Source organism: Hemibagrus wyckioides, linkage group LG29, assembly GCF_019097595.1.
Source record: "Hemibagrus wyckioides isolate EC202008001 linkage group LG29, SWU_Hwy_1.0, whole genome shotgun sequence".
NCBI classification, from domain to species: Eukaryota; Metazoa; Chordata; class Actinopteri; order Siluriformes; family Bagridae; genus Hemibagrus; species Hemibagrus wyckioides.
This window is the reverse complement of record NC_080738.1, coordinates 11,812,594-11,833,072: the sequence shown is the minus strand read 5'-3', so window position 1 is coordinate 11,833,072 and position 20,479 is coordinate 11,812,594. Positions and strand designations below refer to the sequence as shown.

The 20,479-nt window shown below is 34.9% G+C and overlaps 2 protein-coding genes across 3 annotated transcripts; both read right to left on the bottom strand.

Moving 5' to 3' along the window:
* Positions 1–3,025: 3,025 nt before the first annotated feature.
* Positions 3,026–5,389, bottom strand: LOC131348923 (endonuclease domain-containing 1 protein-like). The gene is made up of 2 exons (XM_058384165.1): positions 5,026–5,389; positions 3,026–4,217 (listed from the first exon to the last, which is right to left on the bottom strand). The coding sequence occupies exons 1-2, from the start codon at positions 5,329–5,331 to the stop codon at positions 3,717–3,719; spliced, it is 807 nt and encodes a 268-aa protein (XP_058240148.1). The 5' UTR covers positions 5,332–5,389; the 3' UTR covers positions 3,026–3,716.
* An 8,495-nt stretch (positions 5,390–13,884) lies between these two features.
* LOC131348840 (probable E3 ubiquitin-protein ligase TRIML1) lies at positions 13,885–19,902 on the bottom strand. 2 transcript variants are annotated; one of them, XM_058384012.1, is made up of 7 exons: positions 19,734–19,901; positions 18,040–18,654; positions 17,298–17,393; positions 16,140–16,373; positions 15,400–15,547; positions 15,248–15,274; positions 13,885–14,786 (listed from the first exon to the last, which is right to left on the bottom strand). In XM_058384012.1, exons 2-7 carry the CDS (start codon positions 18,628–18,630, stop codon positions 14,251–14,253), a joined length of 1,632 nt encoding a protein of 543 aa, XP_058239995.1. In that variant the 5' UTR covers positions 18,631–18,654; positions 19,734–19,901; the 3' UTR covers positions 13,885–14,250. The 2 variants fall into 2 exon arrangements, with proteins under 2 accessions (XP_058239995.1, XP_058239996.1); XM_058384013.1 differs by lacking the exon at positions 16,140–16,373 and having other exon boundaries at positions 19,734–19,902.
* Between the last annotated feature and the right edge of the window lie 577 nt (positions 19,903–20,479).

Below are 20,479 nucleotides of genomic sequence, written 5' to 3'. Positions count from 1 at the left end.
CACCCCAAAAAATCTAATTGAAATAGGATTGGAAAAATACATTTATCTTTTATTTTTTTTTATTTTTTTTTTGTATTATCTGTATTATCATTTTTTAGGATCAATCATTGGAAACAATGGTTCCGAGTTTGTACTATGTACAGTTTTACATTAGATGTTATTGCTGTGGCAATCACTGTGAAAATCTCAATTCCATTTTTTAAAAACAAAAATAAAAAATAAATCCCCTGATTGTCTGTGTGTTTATGACTTAACTTTGTTCAAGGTAATATCATTAACCAGGGTTTACAGCTTTCACACTGTATGGTAGCTTAGAGAGAGAGAGAGAGTGAGAGAGAGAGAGAGAGAGAGAGAGAGAGAGTGTGTGTGTGTGTGTGAGTGATTGAGTCTAGTTAGAAAAAGTGTGTGTGGTTTGTGATCTATTGTCTGTGGTTACCAATTCTGGTGCTGACATGACAACAGGCTACAGTGCTATAAAAATTTACAAAACAAATTTAAATGCTGTACTGAGTTATACATAGTTATTTATTGTGAAAATTCTTTACAGTGTAGAATTACAGAAGACATGCAAGCCTTTGCAAAGACTAGGTGACAAACAAATAACAAAACCAGAGACAATTAAAAATCAATACTAATTGCAGAGGGTGTGGATAACATACACATCACAGGTTAGTCATGTTTTTCTGTAGTGGAGACAAGAAACATGTTCACTTTACACACTTATAAACTTGCTGGAACTAGATATTGGATAAGTTTGTGTTTGGATTTGATTGATTGGAACTGTGTAAAGTAATTAATATTAGTGTCCAATTTGATCAGCAAAGTGGCCAATGGAACCACACCTGATTCCAAGCAGGGGCCACAACTGATTCCTTTCATTCTATTAATTGTCCTGTTTGTTGCCATCTAATTACCACTGTTGAGAATCCAAAGTATTGTCATAGCTAGAGCCTTTGTAATCACTGTTAATAGCCTGTCGTGTCCCTTGGTTGGATGATGGTATGTTCTTTCGAGTTGCCATACACGTAACATTTCTTCCTTGCAGCTTCAAAAATAAAGAGAAACAGTAGCTACTAGTTTAAGGTTTATATATTTAAATATGCTAGTTTTAGTTTATATATTGTGTAAAATGGTTCTATAGAAGGTAAAAACAATAAAAAATTAAGGTGCAATAATTGTTCCACCCAGTGTAACTTTTTATTTTTTAAACAAAGTTATCCTTGTTTGTTTGGAAAGTGACTAGAAAATATCAATCAGTATAAAAATATACTAATTTGTCTGATATTTGAAAGTAGATCAATTAATTAATAACTAATTATTAAGTTGTATTTAATACACATTAATTTTTAATTATCAAATAATAATAATAATAATAATAATAATAATAATAATAATAATAATAATAATAATAATAATAATAATAATGATCAGCAGCAACCTATTAAACATTTCATGAATATTAATATATGGAAATATTAATGAAAGCACAAGTATTATACAGAGCTGCAATTCAAAATGACATTCACAAAGATATCATTCCAACCATATTGGCAGAATTTCTGGAGAAGATAAAGTCAAGTTTTATAAATCATAGTTCTTACCAGTGGCTCCACATACCAGCAATTAATACTTTTAACACTTGCATGCCTGAACTTGTAAGCCGAATAAACAGGGATTTTGTTCATGGTGTCATAAAGAGTGGCACAGAAATATTTCAGCTTGTCATTTTGGTCCAGAAGACACTGGCATATCTGTTTGTAATGATACATGTTCGATGGATCTTGCAAAGTTGTGGGATTAGTCTGAATTCCTCTAAAAAAGAACTGAGGACACCGGGTAAAAGTGGTCACTTCAGACAGAGAGACAGCAGGCAGGAGGAAGAGGAGATAAAACGTGCTTGAAGGCATTGTATTTATCAAAGTGACAAGGAGTGTGGGAATATTCTCTTCTTCACCCTAAACTGGCCCAAGCTGTCTCTGAAAATCTAACTACTAAATACAACAATAATTTTCCCAATAAAAACTTAAAAAAGAATAAACAGCCAAACTCACGAAGACTGATTCAGATAAGAATGGCTTACAAGCAAGACAACAAACAAACCAGCTGATACCAGGGGTACAAGTGGTGTAATCATCCAACATGCACCAAAGTCCCATTAGACTTCAGTGTCCTTATATACATGTCATGCATGTTCCTCTTTCCACCCTTTGTCAGATTTTTTTTTGAGCCTGGTTAGCCTTTGTCCAATCACATTTCAGCACACATAGCACTCATTGCTCACATATTCGTAGCCTTGCACGTTTTCTATTCTTGCCTTTGCAAGCTACTGGTTATCTCCACAAAGGGTCATGTTTCTTCAACTCACTTTTGCCTTAGATCAGAGTTTTCAAACTTTGTGAAGCCCATAGCTTGTCTATACTTTTTACATCATTTTATTCTGAAGCTTTTTCCAATTCTGAAGCTTATGAAGTTTCGTGAGTAGGCCTGCTATAGGGATCTTGTTAAAAATCTATTTTTTGGTCCTCTTTTTTAATATTATTTTGTGATAATGGTGTTTGTGAGTTTACTCTATATTGTGTGCTTATTGTACTATATCCTACTCTATAACGGTGCACTGTGAGGCTTTACATGTAAAGGAGTGATGGTTTCTTACACGTATCTTACCATGATAAATATTTTTTCTGATTTCCATTACCTTGTCTTGTGTGTGTTCTCTCTATTCCATTTGGCCAAAATATAACCCCATTAGTTCTTTACTAGGTTGGGGCTTTTATTTCACTGACTGTGCAATTTTAAATTCACTTCCTGTGTGAGAGTGTGTGTGTGTGTGTGTGTGTGTGTGTGTGTGTGATTGAGTCTAGTTAGCATAAAATGTGTGTGTGGTTTGTGATGTCTGTGGTTACCAATTCTGGTGCTGACATGACAACAGGCTATAAACAGGCTTTAAAACAAATTTAAATACTGTACTGAGTTATACATAGTTTTTATTGTATATATATATATATATATATATATATATATATAGAGAGAGAGAGAGAGAGAGAGAGAGAGAGTGTGTGTGTGTGTGTGTGTGTGTGTGTTTGATTGAGTCTAGTTATATACACTCTAGTTTTATTGTCAAAATTCTTTACAGTGTAGAATTAAAGACATGATTTACAGATTTCACATTGTATGGTAGCTTAGAGAGAGAGAGCGAGAGAGAGAGTGTGTGTGTGTGTGTGTGTGTGTGTGTGATTGAGTCTAGTTAGCAAAAAAATGTGTGTGTGGTTTGTGATCTATTGTCTGTGGTTACCAATTCTGGTGCTGACATGACAACAGGCTACAGTGGTATAAAAATTTACCAAACAAATTTAAATACTGTACTGAGTTATGAATAGTTTCTATTGTCAAAATTCTTTACAGTGTAGGATTACAGAAGACAAGCAAGCCTTTGATTGATTGATTGATTGATTGATTGATTGAATCATTGATTAAAACTGTGTAAAGTAATTAATATCAGTGTCCAATTTGATCAGCAAAGTGGCCAAAGGAACCACACCTGATTCCAAGTAGGGGTCACAACTGATTCCTGTCATTCTATTAATTGATCACTGTTGAGAATCTAAAGTATTTAATAACCTTAGATATATCAGTTGCATGATAAATGTCAAAATCAAAATCACATTAATTAATATTTTTAAATTATACTTGACTATATTTTGTGGTTAGAATTATTATTAGCATGAGCCTTGGAACACCCTAAAGGCCTGTCCATAACTCTTTTGCAGCTCAGCTTCCAGGTCATGCACAGTGCTCTTCTGCACTTTGCCATTGTTATCAGGGCCCATGTAGCCTGCTGAGCTTGTTGAATTAATACCCAAGCAGCAATAAGCATTCCAGTAATACTTAGCCACCCTTACATTGTTCCCAATCGCTTGATTCCCAGGAATTACCCCTGTGACAATGTAAGCCTTTTTACAGTTGTTCAGTAGTGTCACCAGGTCTTGCTCATGCTTTTTCCACTGACCACGGTTGAAGCTAGAATCTTGTGGAGCTGCGTTGGTCAATGTTGAAGTGGCCAGCATGGTTTCTTCGTTATGTGTGTGGTAAACTGGGAATAGGTGGCCCCTGTCATAGCCAGAGCCTTCGTAATCACTGTTAAGAGCCTGTCGCTGGCCCTGGTTGGGTGAAGGGATGTTGCTCTGAGTTGCCATACACATAACATTTCCTCCATCCAGCTTCAAAAATAAAGAGAAAGAGTAGCTGCTAGTTTGAGGAATAGTTTTTATATTGTGTAAAAAGATTATATAGTAGGTAAAAACAATAAGAAAAATTAAGGTGTAATAATTGTACCACCCTGCATCAAGTATTTTTGTTTGTTGGGAAAATGACTAGGATTATAGCCCTCAGCATGCAAAAATACTATTTTTGTGCATATTTGTGTATGCAAAATATACTAATACTACTACTACTACTAATAATAATAATATCTGTAATTATCATGCAGAAACCTTTGACTCACATATGGGTCAGGTGTCCCAAGCTGCATATTTTATACATATAATTATTTAGCAGGAATTTCACAAACATTGTTTGCTAAATTGAGATCATATGTAGGTTTAACATTAGGGCCGGTTTATAAAAGCTTTTTATATTTGTCTTTCATAAATTTACATAATGTTTAGTGATTACTTTCCAATTATTCTTTTTTTCCCCAAAAAAACATCATATTCAAGTATTGAAATGTTAAATAACATTACAGGGTAATGTTTATCACTGTAATGTTCATCACTGCTGAAGATATTGCTATGATACAGCAAAGTTTCATGCTGACTTTAGGAGACAGGTTTATAGAGGGTAACTTATAACCTAAATTACAGCAACAACCTATTAAACATGTCGTAAATATTAATATATGTAAATATTAATGAAAGCCAACGTATTATATGGAGCTACAATTCAAAATGACATTCATAAAGATATCATTCCAACTGTATTGGCAGGACTTCTGGAGATTAAAAGATTTTTTAAAATCAAAGTTCTTACCTGTGGCTCCACATACCAGCGATCAGTTCTGTCAACAGGTGCATGGTTGAACTCGTAGGCCGAATAAACAGGGATTTTGTACATGGTGTCATAAAGTGTGGCGTAGAAATATTTCGGCTTAAGATTTTGGTCCAGAAGACACTGGCATATCTGTTCGTAACGATATGGATTGCCCGGATCTTGCAATATTGTGGGAATAGTTTTAATTCCTCCAAAAAAGAACTGAGGACACTGGGTAAAAGTGGTCACCTCAGACAGAGAGAAGACAGGCAGGAGGAAGAGGAGATAAATCGTGCTGGAAGGCATTGTGTTTATGGAAGTGACAGGGAGATTGGAGAAATGAATGGCACAAAGAGCGTAGCTTTTTAAATACACATAGGTGCGCACACACACCAAGGTACCCACTGCCTTCTGTTACTTATTGACCACTCTGGCAATGCAGCTGTGGGTTTGTATGGGAAAAAACACAGCTTGTAAATAAAGATATTTTTCAAGTTCATGGAATGAAATCTTTAGAAAACGTTTATGAACTACACTAAACAAATTGGCATTTTAAGCATTTCTATTGAAACGCATAGAAAAATAATACTGTATATTGATTTATACAGACAGGATTATGGCTTTTTTTTTAAATTATCATGAAGACTACAGGCAGAGAGTCTCTTAAATCAAGCACATTTTTAATTGAAGTGACTCATTGCCTGCAGTCTTTATGATAATAGAGGAAAATGTATGCATAATTTAAATACATAAAAAAAGAAACTTTGTGAGGCATCTGTGGATGAAGGACAGCTGTGAGATTCTGATGTGCCCACACATTCTGGCACTGAAGGCATCAATATTAAAACAGGTGTTTTTCTCGCTTAAAAAAAAAAAGTAATCAGAAACCTCCTTTTCTGGCCAAGGAAAGGCAGCATATGCTGACATATTTAAGACAGGAATCATTTGGCAAATATTTAAGGGAAAATTCCACTATTGTCACTTGTAGTTACCAAATAAAAACATATGACATTTGCCAGACAATTTTCCTCATGATCTATTCACTAATTAGCAATAGATGTTCAAATGATCCAGGTCATCTCTTCTATATGTACAAGAAATACGGCTATACAACCTGAACAAACCTAATATTAATTATAGTTATAGACGCACAAAATGCACTTACAAATAACTTGTAAATAAGGTGTAGGTTAAAAAAGGGAAATAAGATGATCATAATCTTTAACAACAATATAAAGTGTGATAGTATATTTTTAGGCCACCACAAGCCACCCGAACAGCTTCGGTGTACCTTTTCATAGATTCTCTGGTACAGGATAGAGAGAATACCATTCTTACACAAATACAAATTTCCACATTTAGTGTTTTGGTGGTGCTGTTGTGATGAACAGTGCTGTCTAAAATATCTTGCATAAGTATTCAGTTAGGGTGAATGCTATTAGCTATTGTGTATCATTTTTATACATAAGAACCCATTCAGTGAGAGGAAAGAATAGAGATCCTCCTGGAATAGACCACTGGCTTAAGGAGAGAAGGAGGTTTCATCATAAGATAAGCTTGATCAGTCAGAATAACAAAAATTTAAACAAAAATAACAACAAAGCCATAACTGATGAGGTTCCCTGTTTATTATACTCCAGTAGGCAACTTTTTTTCTAGTTTTTATGACAGCTCAGTACCAGCAAATAACATTTTACAGTCTTTTAATTTACATAAACCATATTTTGGTTTTACACATTGCACAGGTGTGGTGCCATGTTTGAGTCAGTGATTCATAGTGACAGGTGATTCATATTGGCTGTTACATGATGCCTTACCGAACGTTTTGCGATTATAACAGTAACACCTTTTACTGGAAGTTTTACTCCCTATAAGCTGGGTTACTTATAATTATAATTATAATTATATGTAATTTGTATTATAGCCAAAGTCCTTGTGGGCAGAGCAATTGGAATGAAATGTTGAATGCAATTTTTCTGCATTCTCTTTTCTTTTTGGAGTAACCACATTTTTAAAATATGAGAGCTTTACTTGTGGTACATACAAAAGGAGAAAAAAATCTGTTTTACATGTAGATATCAGAACTACATACATATTATATATATATATATATATATATATATATTTATATATATATATATATATATATATATATATATATTTAATGAGCAGAATTTCACCATGTGAAGCTTAATACTTATTATTGTAGGGTTTTGCTCCTGACCAACCACCACTGTACACATGGCACACCATGAACACAAAAACAAAACACTATGACATTCCCTAGTCAAAATCTTGTTTTGGTCAATAAAATTTAGTCATGTGCAGTCTGATAGATCCTTATCATTGCCCATTAAGCCACAGTCACAAATGATTTTCAGGACTGGAGAAAAAAGTAGATGAATATGGTAGGTCAAGCTGGTTTCTTATACAGGGTGGGGTGCAAAAACTTCCTTTTTTTGAAGGCGAATGAAAGATAAATTGTTGCTGATAAACAAAATGTATTTTTTTGATAATGAAAGAACATAATTTCAAATTTCAAATCATGCTGTTTTATACAAAATATCTTGAAGGTGGTGGCCACCATTCTCTATGCACTGATGCAACCGATTTCTGACGTTTCCATCTACTCCAACATGCCCACCGGAATTCAGGCTATTTCCTGCCGAATAACATTCTTCAGCTCCTTCATCCACCTCATGTTTTCTACTGAGGGCTAGACAAAAATTTCCGTGACTGCTGCGTTCGCCACGCCCATCCCCACTTTTCTATGACCTAACCACCCTTCACAATACACCTTCAGGAAAAGGAAGTTTCTGTGCCCCACCCTGTGTAAGAACCTGGACCTACCATATTCATCTACTTTTTTCTCCACTCCTGAAAATCAATTGTGACTGTGGCTTAATGGGCAATGATAAGGATCTATCAGACTGCACATGACTAAATTTTATTGACCAAAAACAGGATTTTGACTAGAATTGGAATGGAATGGAAATACATCACAGTGTTTTTTTGTGTACATGTACAAAATAGCACTAAACAGGGATGATAATATCACTACAGCTTTCTATGTATAGTTTTCTAAATATGGATTGCTATAGAATGTCTTGAGATGAGTCACCCACAAGAAATTTATCAGATATAAATAGCATTGTGTTAAACCTGCTTCAGGAATCATGCTTCAGGAAGCCTTACACCATCAACCTAGCACGTAGAATAGGTGAAAAGAACTGTTTTTTATACTTTATAATTATTGTATGGTATTGTATATAATACATTATATACAGTATCTGATATTCATATGACTGGCAGTCAGTCATTTGATACTCCAAGAGAACTGAGAAACTGAGATTGAGATTAATGTACACATTTGTGGAGTTGGTTAAAGTTACAGTTTGTGTGAGTAATATATTAATAAGCACAAAGTATTTCCATGGCATTGGTAGGAATATCATTCAGACCCAAATCTACTCCCAGACACTGAATGATACACTTCTTGGTTACTATAATATCTAATATGCTTTTGCACCTGACACTCTGGCCATTATTAAGTTTGCATTGACAAAGATAGAAAAAATTCAGTGAGGTGTAGACAATGAGTTATGTAATTCCATTATGTAAGTACAGGTCATAGCAGGAAAAATCTATTGCTTAATAACAATGAACACATTACAGAAATATCCATCAATCAATGTAAAACAAAAACATCTATATTTTCCAACAAATTATACAGCGCTCATGAGTACACCCCCTTTGAAAAGTAACATTTTAAACAATATCTCAATGAACACAAGAACAATTTCCAAAATGTTGACAAGACTAAGTTTAATATAATATCTGTTTAACTTATGATGAGATGAGGATAGTTCCCTTTTGAGTCTGGTTCCTTTCTAGGGTTCTTCTTCATATCAATTAATCAACTTTTACCTTGTCACGGTCAACTCTGGTTTGATCTCATTAGGTATGTATTTATAATTTATATTCTGAAATGATATTATATTTTTCTGAAAAGCAGCTTTGTGACAATGTCCATTGTTAAAAGTACTATACAAATAAAATTTAATTGAATTTAATTAAATGAACCATTATACAGGGTGGGGCGCAAAAACTTCCTGTTTTTGAAGGCGAATGAAAGATAAATTGTTGCTGATGAACAAAATTTATTTTTTGATAAAGAACATAATTTCAAATTCCAAATGCTGTTTCAAACAAAATATCTTGAAGGTGGTGGCCACCGTTCTCTATGCACTGATGCAACCGATTTCTGACTTTTCCCTATACACATTCCAACATGTCCACCAGAATTCGGGCTATTTCCTGCCGAACAACATTCTTCAGCTCCTTTGTCCACCTCATGTTTTCTACCTAGGGCTAGACAAAAATTTCCGTGACTGCTGCATTGGCCATGCCCATCCCCACTTTTCTACGAACTAACCACCCTTCAGAATACGCCTTCAGGAAAAGGAAGTTTCTGTACCCCACCCTGTATTATTTCAGCATATAAATACATACCTAATGAGATCAAACCAGAGTTGACCATGACAAGGAAAAAGTTGTTTAATTGATATGAAGAAGAACCTTAGAAAGGAACCAGACTCAAAAGGGAGCTATCCTCATCTCATCATAAGTTAAACAGATATTATATTAAACTTAGTCTTGTCAACATTTTGGAAATTGTTCTTGTGTTCATTGAGATATTGTTTAAAATGTTACTTTTCAAAGGGGGTGTACTCATGAGCGCTGTATAATTTGTTGGAAAATATAGATGTTTTTGTTTTACATTAATTGATGGATATTTCTGTAATGTGTTCATTGTTATTAAGCAATAGATTTCTCCTGCTATGACCATAATGGAATTACATAACTCATTGTCTACACCTCACTGAATTTTTTCTATCTTTGTCAATGCAAACTTAATAATGGCCAGAGTGTCAGGTGCAAAAGCATATTAGATATTATAGTAACCAAGAAGTGTATCATTCAGTGTCTGGGAGTAAATTTGGGTCTGAATGATATTCCTACCAATGCCATGGAAATACTTTGTGCTTATTAATATATTACTCACACAAACTGTAACTTTAACCAACTGCACAAATGTGTACATTAATCTCAATCTCAGTTTCTCAGTTCTCTTGGAGTATCAAATGATGACTGACTGCCGGTCATATGAATATCAGATACTGTATATAATATATTTAAAAAAATATTGTATTATCAATAAAGTATTCTTTTCACCTATTCTAAGTGCTAGGTTGATGGTGTAAGGCTTCCTGAAGCATGATTCGTGAAGCAGGTTTAACACAATGCTATTTATATCTCTGATAAATTTCTTGTGGGTGACTCATCTATAGCAATCCATATTTAGAAAACTATACCTAGAAAGCTTTAGTGATATTATTATCCCTGCTTAATGCTATTTTCCACATGTACATAAAACAGTGTGATGTATTTGCCTGGTTAGCCAATCATGTGACATGTATTTGCCAACCCAAAGCTTTATATATGGCCCATGTGCCAAACAAATTATACATCATTTACTATAATTAAATCGGTGCCTGCATCCAAGAGGAATTACTTTGTAAATATAACATGTTTGTTACAAAAAACAACTAACATTTGCTACCTAAAAATTGGTGAAGAATTAAAGGAGTGTTACTCTTATAATGTGTGTGGAATTTTGCTGCTAGGTTTTCGGTCCTGTCAGTATAGAAGGAAGGGTTATTCTACCAATAGAATAACCCTCTTTGCACAGGATATCCTGGAGAATGATGCAGCTTTTTGTTGGATATAAACATGACTTTCCTGGTCATATGAGCTGCCTTGATCATAGCTCAATTGCTCTTAGTATGGATAAAGATATCTGCCGTGGGATACCTGCCATGTGACATGTTTGTAGTTGTAGTTGAACAGGTGATCCAGCTGCTAAGGATTCTGTGCTTTCACCTCCATGACCTAAGTTCAATTCCTGGGCAGGGAACCAACCCAGCCGCTGAAGGGTTAACTGTGAGTGAGGCTTTCAAACCTGGAAAAATAGAAGGGTTGTGTCAGAACCCTTCTGGCATAAAACCTGTGCCAATTAAAAAAGATATGCAGATCGGATGGTCCACTGTGGTGACCCCAAACAGAGACTAATTTAAATTTATGACTGCATGTCTATGATAACTCAGATCCGCCTTAATAGATTTAATATGAATGAATTCAAAAGAGACTTAAGTTTTGGTTGGGGTGAGTTGAAGCACATTATTCTTTTGTAGCTTTTATACACATTATTATCAATGACCTAAAACTCAACACAAGCTAGGTTAAAATAAAAGCATTATAATCTCTACCAGCAGATGATACAACAATATATTTCCTCTTGGCATGTACTAGCCCACATTTATCTAAACACAGTGCTGGTACACAAGCCTATATTTTTTGACCATTGGTGGCCCCTAGTGGACACTTAAAGCCTCATGAAACAATTTCCAACAGTTGCCTGAAAAGATTCACTGCTTCATCAAGCTTTATATTGCTGTCATTAAATGTTGGCAGACAAAATCAAAAGGCTTACCAATATTTAAATCATAAAATAGGCAATCAGTCAAGTGACTAGCCAACATGCCTGGAAGTCCCCCTCAACTCTTTGCTTGATTTGCTCTGACAAAAATATCTAATCTTTGATCCAAAGATTCATTTCAGAAGATTGCTTTGGAAATTTATTCAAAAGAGTTGCACATCCTGGTGCCCAATATACAAGTAATCCTAGAAATTAGTGGTTTGTGTTATTTATGCTAATTTGTGATACAGAGATATCTTTTGCTTATGGAACCAATAAGGAAATGAGGGCAGATAGAGATTCAGAAGTGGCTTGGCTGGAAAAATACAAAAATACAAAAACGAATACAATAGATATAATATGGTAATTGGTAATATGATTATTGTTTCTGATTTCATCTGTGGTGTGTGCTAATCAAACCCTGTTAAATGTATATTGTAATTTACTTCAGGAAGCATCAAAGATTGTTTGGATTTTACCCATAAGACCTTCTTTTTGCTTCCTTTATGTAGGATCAGAAGCTCAAACGTTAAAGGAAAACGTCCTCAGTGAAATTACTTGCATGATGATACTGATAGATGTAGCCCACAGGTCCTACTCAAAGCAAGAGTGCTCTCTAGTGGTAGTATATGTAAATACATTTAATATACTACACCAAGATTCTGAAATTCAGATGTCTGATTTGATGTTTTAGTTCATATTTTGTTTATTGACATACTGGTTTTGACCACAGTATGACCCACAATGCAATTTGTCTGTCTTCTAATAATGGATAGCTGGATTAAGGCTATTCTATTTTTTGTATCTTATTTTATTTTTTAATTCTATTTTAAATACTTTTTTTTATTCTTTTCTCCATATCTTTTTATGCACAGACAGCTGTAAAGAGCATTTAATTGCATGTTGTACTGTGTATGATTGTTAAGAGAGAATGTGTATGATGTTAAGAGGTTATCAGAAAGTGTGTGTTCAAATGTTTTGGTAAGAAAAAAATAGCCAAAATGGTGATTTTTTTAAAAAAAAAAAAAAAAACCTTTATATCATTAATAACAAGAAAATTGAAAGACTTACTGAAAGAAAGTAAAGGAGTGATAAGATGCGAAAAATAACCACTAAATCTTACTGTATGTTTCACTTTCATATTGATGCCTTCTTCTTCTTCTTCTTCTTCTTTCGGCTTTTCCCTTCAGGGGTCGCCACAGCGAATCATCTCTCTCCACCTATCCCTATCTTCTGCAACCTCAACACTTGCACCCACTAGCTTCATATCCTCATTTATTACATCCATATACCTCCTCTTTGGCCTTCCTCTTTGACTCCTGCCTGGCAGCTCCATGTCCAACATTCTCCTACCAATATACTCACTGTCCCTCCTCTGAATATGTCCAAACCATCTTAATCTGGCCTCCCTAACTTCGTCCCCGAAACGTCCAACATGATGTACCAAACTGTCCCTCTGACGTTCCTAATCCTGTCACTCCCAAAGAGAACCTCAACATCTTCAGCTCTGCTACCTCCAGCTCTGACTCCTGCCTCTTCCTAAGTGATACTGTCTCTAAACCATACAGCATGGCCGGTCTCACCATTGTCTTCTACACCTTCCCCTTGATTCTCACTGAAATTTTTCTATCACACAGAACTCCCAACTCCTTTCTCCACCACTTCCAACCTGCCTGCACTCGCTTCTTAACCTCTTTCCCACACTCTCCATTACTCTGGACTGTTGACCCCAAGTACTTAAACTCCTGTACCTTCTTCACCTCTTCACCCTGTAGTCTTCTATGACCTTTTATTACATGCCTCACAACAAGTCAATTCTCAATAAAAATTTCACAGGAAATACAAGTTTGTTTTGGTATTGAAGTGCACTTCCCTTGTAATGACCATGTTTCTGATAGGACTTGAAGGAAGTATTATCCCTATCTTTATGTCTACCTAAAGAGATCAGTGCAGCAGTGCTTTAGTCCTTTTGTTTGTTCAGCCTTCTGTTCAAATAGATAAGGTTTCAAATCTTTAGCTTTCATGCTAAACACCATACATCAATACATCCATAACTCTTGAGTCTTTGTTTACACTGCAATGTACACATGAACGCGTAATGTACAATAGAGTATGTTAGATGCATCACTAACATGAACCTGAACCTCACTGTAAAGTAGTGAGTGAAAAAAAATTCTCATGCTCTTTTGTTACTAACAAAAGCCAATCACTAGCCTATCACCAACCAAAATAAACACTGGTTGACTGCGTCATAGACGGCCTTGAATAGTCAATAGAAACATTCCATTTACATAGTGATAAAACAGACATGAAGCCTCAGGTAATAGGTAAAATATTTTATTTAGTAGTAAATAAAAATAGTGCCCTTTTTTGAATGTTTATACATATAAATGTGCTTCAGTGCATTTCTTTTTTTTTTACAATTGCATCACAAATCATCAACCATCAGATCCACTGTACCATATTTGCAAAATCACCCCAAATATGAAAGGAAAAGGTGCCAGGAAAGATAAAAAAAAAATTTTCAAACCTAAAAACCCCAGATGGATTGCATATAAATTTCAATAATGGCAGTAAAATCACAATATTTCACAAAATTAACCTTCATTCTGAAATTCTGGAATTTAATGCCTAGCTTTTACATTTTACAGTTGCTCAAAAATCATGTTTCTCATTAAATCAAGATATTATTCATTGGGATTTACAGGGCAGATGACCAACGGGTCCTCCTCTTTCATGTGGGGGCTAAAGTAAGGCCTAATTACTGCTCCAAAATCACAGCCAGTAAACGAGTATATATGAGTTTCTGCTTCCATATCATAAAAGGAGACCAACTTCTCATTATAATCTACAAACACTCCTACTTTACAGGGTGCATTTGAAAGAGACAGCAGAGTGGGAGTGTCTTCCAGAGCTGCGTAATTGTCGCCATTATAATGCACAATCACCCAGTATCCCTGGCTTGGTTTGAGGGTGATTGCCCCCTTCCTGTTAGCCTCCTCTCTTGCCACCCCAATATCCCAGCCTTTTTTATTTCCAACCTCCACTACCCAGAATGCCCTACTGTCAGTCATGCGGTTCTGTCCCAGAACGCTGCCAAACATATCAAACCTCTCAGGGCAATCGGATACATCCCTTTTCTCCTCAGAGTTTTGCACCTGCCTCATGTCATCAGAAATTAGGAGCTGTGCGTTAGCTGTATCTGGATCCAGAGTCACATCCACTGAAAGATCAGAGATGTAAATTAGGAAAAAAATAAATCAGTGAACCTACTTTTCCAGATTATAGCTGTCAACTGCTTCTTTCTTTCTTAAAATCAATTTTGAGGCACACAAAAAGGTGTTCAAGATGTGTTTAATGACATCTGTAACGATAACTCATGGCAAATTAGAATTGATAAAGTAAACATCTTCAGATGTTCAGAAGTTTACAAATGATTTTGCTTCTATGCCACAAAACTTGAGGCACTGTGCACCTTCTAGTGACTCTATCATTTATCTACAAGTTATGATATGCTATGTTAGCTATCTAGCTAGCTATCTATCTAATCCTTTACCAATCATTCAATAAGACCCTTTACAGCACAGTGCAAATATCTGAATCCATCATGAATGATTCAAAAAATCAAACTATATGCCAGTTCTAGGTATTATAAGTGATAATATAATAATATCTCATTCTTACCTCCAAATTTCTTAACCCTTGCAACTTCTAGAAGATGAGAAAATGAGAAACAAAGTAAATAAATGCTATACACACAAAGTGACAAAAGAAACAAACACACACACACAAAAAAATGTTTGACTGGAAACCAGGAAAAAAAACATTTTCCTCACCTATTTTGGAGAGTTTCTCAAACTCGTCCTTAATATTAGCCATCATGGTCACCTCTGTATTCCTTATTGTGCCAAAGCTCAAATCAGTATCCAAGGAAACAGAAGTCCAGTCACTGCTAACATCTTCCACTGTAGTGGATGAATAATTCTAAAAATAAAATAAAATAAAATAAAATAAAATAAATAAATAAATAAATAAAATAAAATAAAATAAAATAAAATAAAATAAAATAAAATAAAATAAAATAAAATAAAATAAAATAAGTAAATGAATAATAAAGTATCCTGCAATATTTCTTCAAAATGTTTTGCTTTTCAGTTACTCTGTAATCTAACTGTTTTTAATTAATTAATTATTAATTAATTAATTAATAGCAGTTATTATTAATCATTAATATTATTATTAATAATGTGAAAGTGTGAACATACAAAAAAATTGTTTTGTTTCTCTGCTCACAACTTTACCCTTCTGTGGTAAGGATGATATTTGTGTGGAATATGTTAATATTTATTGAAAGAGACAGAGACTGAATTTGACATTAGGGACATGTGACATAAGTATTTCTCATCCTAGGTAATGATTTTATATCTGTTTATCTAAATAATAAAAGATTTGTGTTTTTCCTAAGGCTTGACTCAGACTTTAGGACACTACTGTATACATTATTCTACAAAAACATTGTCATGATGAAAAAAGGTTTATTAAGTGATTGAAACACCAAAAGTGATTAGTTGCTGACCTGTAGAAAGAAGACAGGGTCTTCTTCATCTCTCAATATTTGTAGATCTGAGATGGTTTTACTCAAAGTTTTGATATTACCCATCAAATCCCCTTTCAGGCCATTTGCCTCCTGCTCCACCTGCTTCCTCCGTTCTTCTAAAGGTCTTAGTGCCTCAACCTCTGCCTTCTTTATTGCCTCCTTTATGGCACTGAAAACATTTTTAATGTCCATTGTCTCCTGTTTAATCAGGTTCTGTAAGGATTTGAGTAGTGGTATTAGTATTGTTTGTTAAAAATGCAAGTGAGCTGTAGCTTTCTTTCACAATGTTCATTCACTGTTGATTATTCTCTGTTTCACTAAAGAAATCTGATTATTCAGAGGGTGCTGTTTAATTATCTATAGCAGTGTGACTCTGAGAGTACTATCAGGTGAACAATAGGTTTATACCGTATTAAGTCTTTTTACCAGAGAATTTCCACCTGTTTTTTTGTGTCTTGTTTTGATGAATTTCTTTCGTGTCATCTCACACTCCACAGTGGTGGTTAATGTTCATATAAAACATTCAGCACACACTCAGGACTTCAAGAATTTATAGTTTTTCGTCAGTGTTTCCGCTTTTACCTAGCCTACTTGGGGCAACATATTCAGAGAAAAAAAGTTTTTTTTGTTTTCACACAAATGTTTCTATCTTCAGAGGAAATGATGATATCAAACCCATTTCTGTTCTCTGAAACCCCCCCAAGCTCTTCTGAAGGTGTTATTGTCAACCACTACAATTCTGTGCAAGTTTATACAAACAGAGGAAAAATCGGCTCACATTGAAAGTGTGTGAGGTGTCTGAAGGGTCCTGATTATTTTATATCAGATTTTTGAAAATGTTAGATTTCCAGTCTGTGGTGGAATGGAACACCAATGTAGTGGTAAAAAGGGTTAACACACTGATACTAATATTTTATGTAATCCACATAATCTAATACTGAGACTAATAAAACGTGGTGTATTTATAGAGTTTATAAAAAGGGATTTTTCCATTATCTTTCTTTCTTGCAAGCTGGAGTGCAAAAAAACTGTACAGATTAATACCAAATAGTGTAAGTGTACAACCAAAGTGTATAAGTATAGTGTAATAATGAGTTCACTTGAGCTGTTCTGCTGAGTTGTAGGCCAGAGACTCACCAAGCAGTCCGATTCAGAATTGTCCAACTCACTTATGTTCTCCTTTCTCTGCTGTATTCCCTGTTCAATCTTGCTTATTTTAGTGCACAGCTCTGCCTGTGAGGGAAAAAATAGCTGTATACATCAACAGGGTGATTTCAGAATTCTACACTGGCCAGTGAACAAGTGGTTAAAATTAAATTTGTTGGGTTAAAAACAGTCATGAACATAGAGTCCATGGTGCTAGTACAAACTGCAAAGCATAATCACTCCCAACTCCCTTTTTTATTTCCACAAACTTCCATTCGATTAAAATCAAATCAATTCAATTCAATTTTATTTCTCTTTAGCTTTTAATAAAGGGCATTCTCACAAAGCAGCTTTACAGATTTCCGGATACAGGTACAGATTTTGATTTATCCCTAATGAACAAGTCAGAGGTCATGGTGGTGATAACAAGGAAATCTCCCTGATTCAATTCCTATGTGTATGCTGTTACTACAGAATCAATAACAATTGAACAAGGGTATTAATATAAACCTTACAGAATCATGCCAAAATCATGCGAGCCAATCAGAATGAAGAAACCATCAGTGCTGTGCTATAAACACAAACAACACTGTGATAAGTGTAGCTGTGAAAAGTACATTCACCTCTTTATTTCATTTTTGAGCATTCAGTTTACACCAAATCAAAATTCCAAGACAAATAAAAACTCCTGAACATTTTCTAGTGAGAAGAACCAGAGCACTGATTTTTTTACCTGTTTTCTGTCTTTTTCATCTTCCGCAGACACCATATTTGTCCCTTCTTGTACACAGAGGCTGCAGATTAACTTCCCCTCACTGCCTGAATAGAGCTCCAGAGGCCTGCCGTGGACCAAGCATGCCCACTGGTCCAAGTCATTCACTGGCGCTACCAGCTTATGCCCTTTGAAACGTGACTTCTTATGCCCATTAAGATGTCTTTTGCAGAAGGACAACAAGCATATCAAACAGGATTTTACTGCTTTATACTTGGGACCCTCATTGCAGACATCGCAGGGGACCTCCCCCGGCTTGCCGGTGAACTCATCTGGACTTTGCATGAGGGGTTTTTGGAGCTCCTTCAAAATTTCTTTTAAGACAATGTTTACCTTTATTTCAGGCAGCTGACTCTTGCATAATGGGCAGCTTTGGTCATTAAAGGTTATGTGGCGATCGAGGCAGGACTTGCAGAAGGTGTGACCACAGGTGGTAGTGACAGGCTCCTTCAGCACATCTATGCAAATAGTACATTTGAGGTACTGCATGATGGATTCAGGAGTGTTCTGTGGAGAATTGCAGGATGGTGGCTGGGGTGTGAAGTCAGTCATGGTAAGATCGTGGTAAAACGTAATCTGTTGGTAATTGGTACAGATTGGTAATGTTGTTTTGTTTGTCATCCCATTTGCTAAAAAAAATGCTTACATTTTATATATATATATATATATATATATATATATATATATATATATATATATATATATCTTTTAACATAGGTAGAATGTACACTTCATCCCCATCAGTAATAAAAACAAACATCTTACTATTAAAATGGTTATACTGTGTATAGTACAATAGCTATACCTATACCATAGCTATAGCAATATACAAGCTATACAATAGCTATATATAGCAATTTTTTTTGTTGTTTTTTTTTTTTTTGGAGGTGCTGAGATATTGTACGGCTGCTTTTATATTAGCATTGTGTTGACAGTGTTTTTTAAGGTTTGCAAATGTTTGGCAACTAATGCTACTATTGGTACATGTCAGCAAAGTGAGTGATAATAAGAAAGAGTAGCTTAACACAATTTAATCACTATGAAACACTAGCAGCCATCCAAACAAACAGTAGCCTGGAGCTACTGAAATCACTGTTCTACCCTGTGACTGGCTGCATTTGAAAGAAATTTGCTTGCAAGTGCAAGTGAAAAAGAACAACATGAAGAAAATGCTTTGAGAGATGCTTTTAGTCTTGCTATTATGATTAAATTTGAGCCGGATATGTGAACTTACCTGCTACTCTGTTTGTTATTTGTTTTATCTGGGGAAAAGCAGTTAACCTTGACTAGAAATTATTAATTCATTATTTACTTTAAGGTAGTTTAAGGGGGTCATTTTTTAAATGCTAGCCAGCATGCTAATATAAATATTCAGACATTTAAACTTTAACTACAGCACCTCTTCAAGATTCAAGATTCAAGAAGCTTTTATTGTCATTTCAACCACATACAGCTGGCGCAGTACATAGTGAAATGAAACAACGTTTCTCCAGGACCTGGTGCTACATAAACATACAACTACTAGTACAATACAACTGACAATAAAAGCTTCTTGAATCTTGAATCTTGAATCTTGAATCTCTTCAAGTTTTACTGAAAGGCTATTGGTCGCTAAAACATTTAACATCAAAAAAAAAAAAGAAAAACAGATTTACCTTGGTGAAGTTCTGATCCCTTACACGTCTCTGGCTGCCTGTCTTTATCCTGTCTTATTCTGATCATCATCTGTATTAGTAGAGTTTCTGAGTTTCATTTCACCTACAAAACACACCCCTTTGATCAAATGTTTCCTTAACTGTGTGTGTGTGTGCCTGTGCCTGTGCCTGTGTGTGTTTGCATGTGTTTGCATGAGTTTCTAGGCTAGTTTCGTTTTTCGTTTTCTGGCTCAAGCTCAGTTGTGCAACTAGATTTGCAACTACAGTGCCAACTTTCTCATGGAAAAACTGACGTATACAATCAATTGCCTTCTCATAATTTCTCCTATTTTATTGTGTCAGAGGCGACCATAATATCAAGTGCTTTTCGATCTAAAGTAATAGACAGCCAGCACTTTTGTTAAATTGTTAGAATTCAACTATGAGCATAATATTTCTAAAAACAACATTCCACTGCTTTTATATGTTTTTTAATGGGTTATAAATTAGTTCCCTTTATTCCATTTAACCACAGTAATGCGATGTTTCTTGTTTGACGTTACAGATGCCACTAAATATTGTTCTGGTGACACTGAGAACCATTTAAATGATTGTGTTAGGGAACAGTTTGTGTGTGGGCGGAAAGCACAGTGTTTCCATGCACGACTAAAATATGAGAATAAATTAGTAACTAAGGGAATAAAAATAAGACAGCAGCAATAAGACATGGTTTTGAATAACTTATTTACATTTCTGTAAAATGCTAA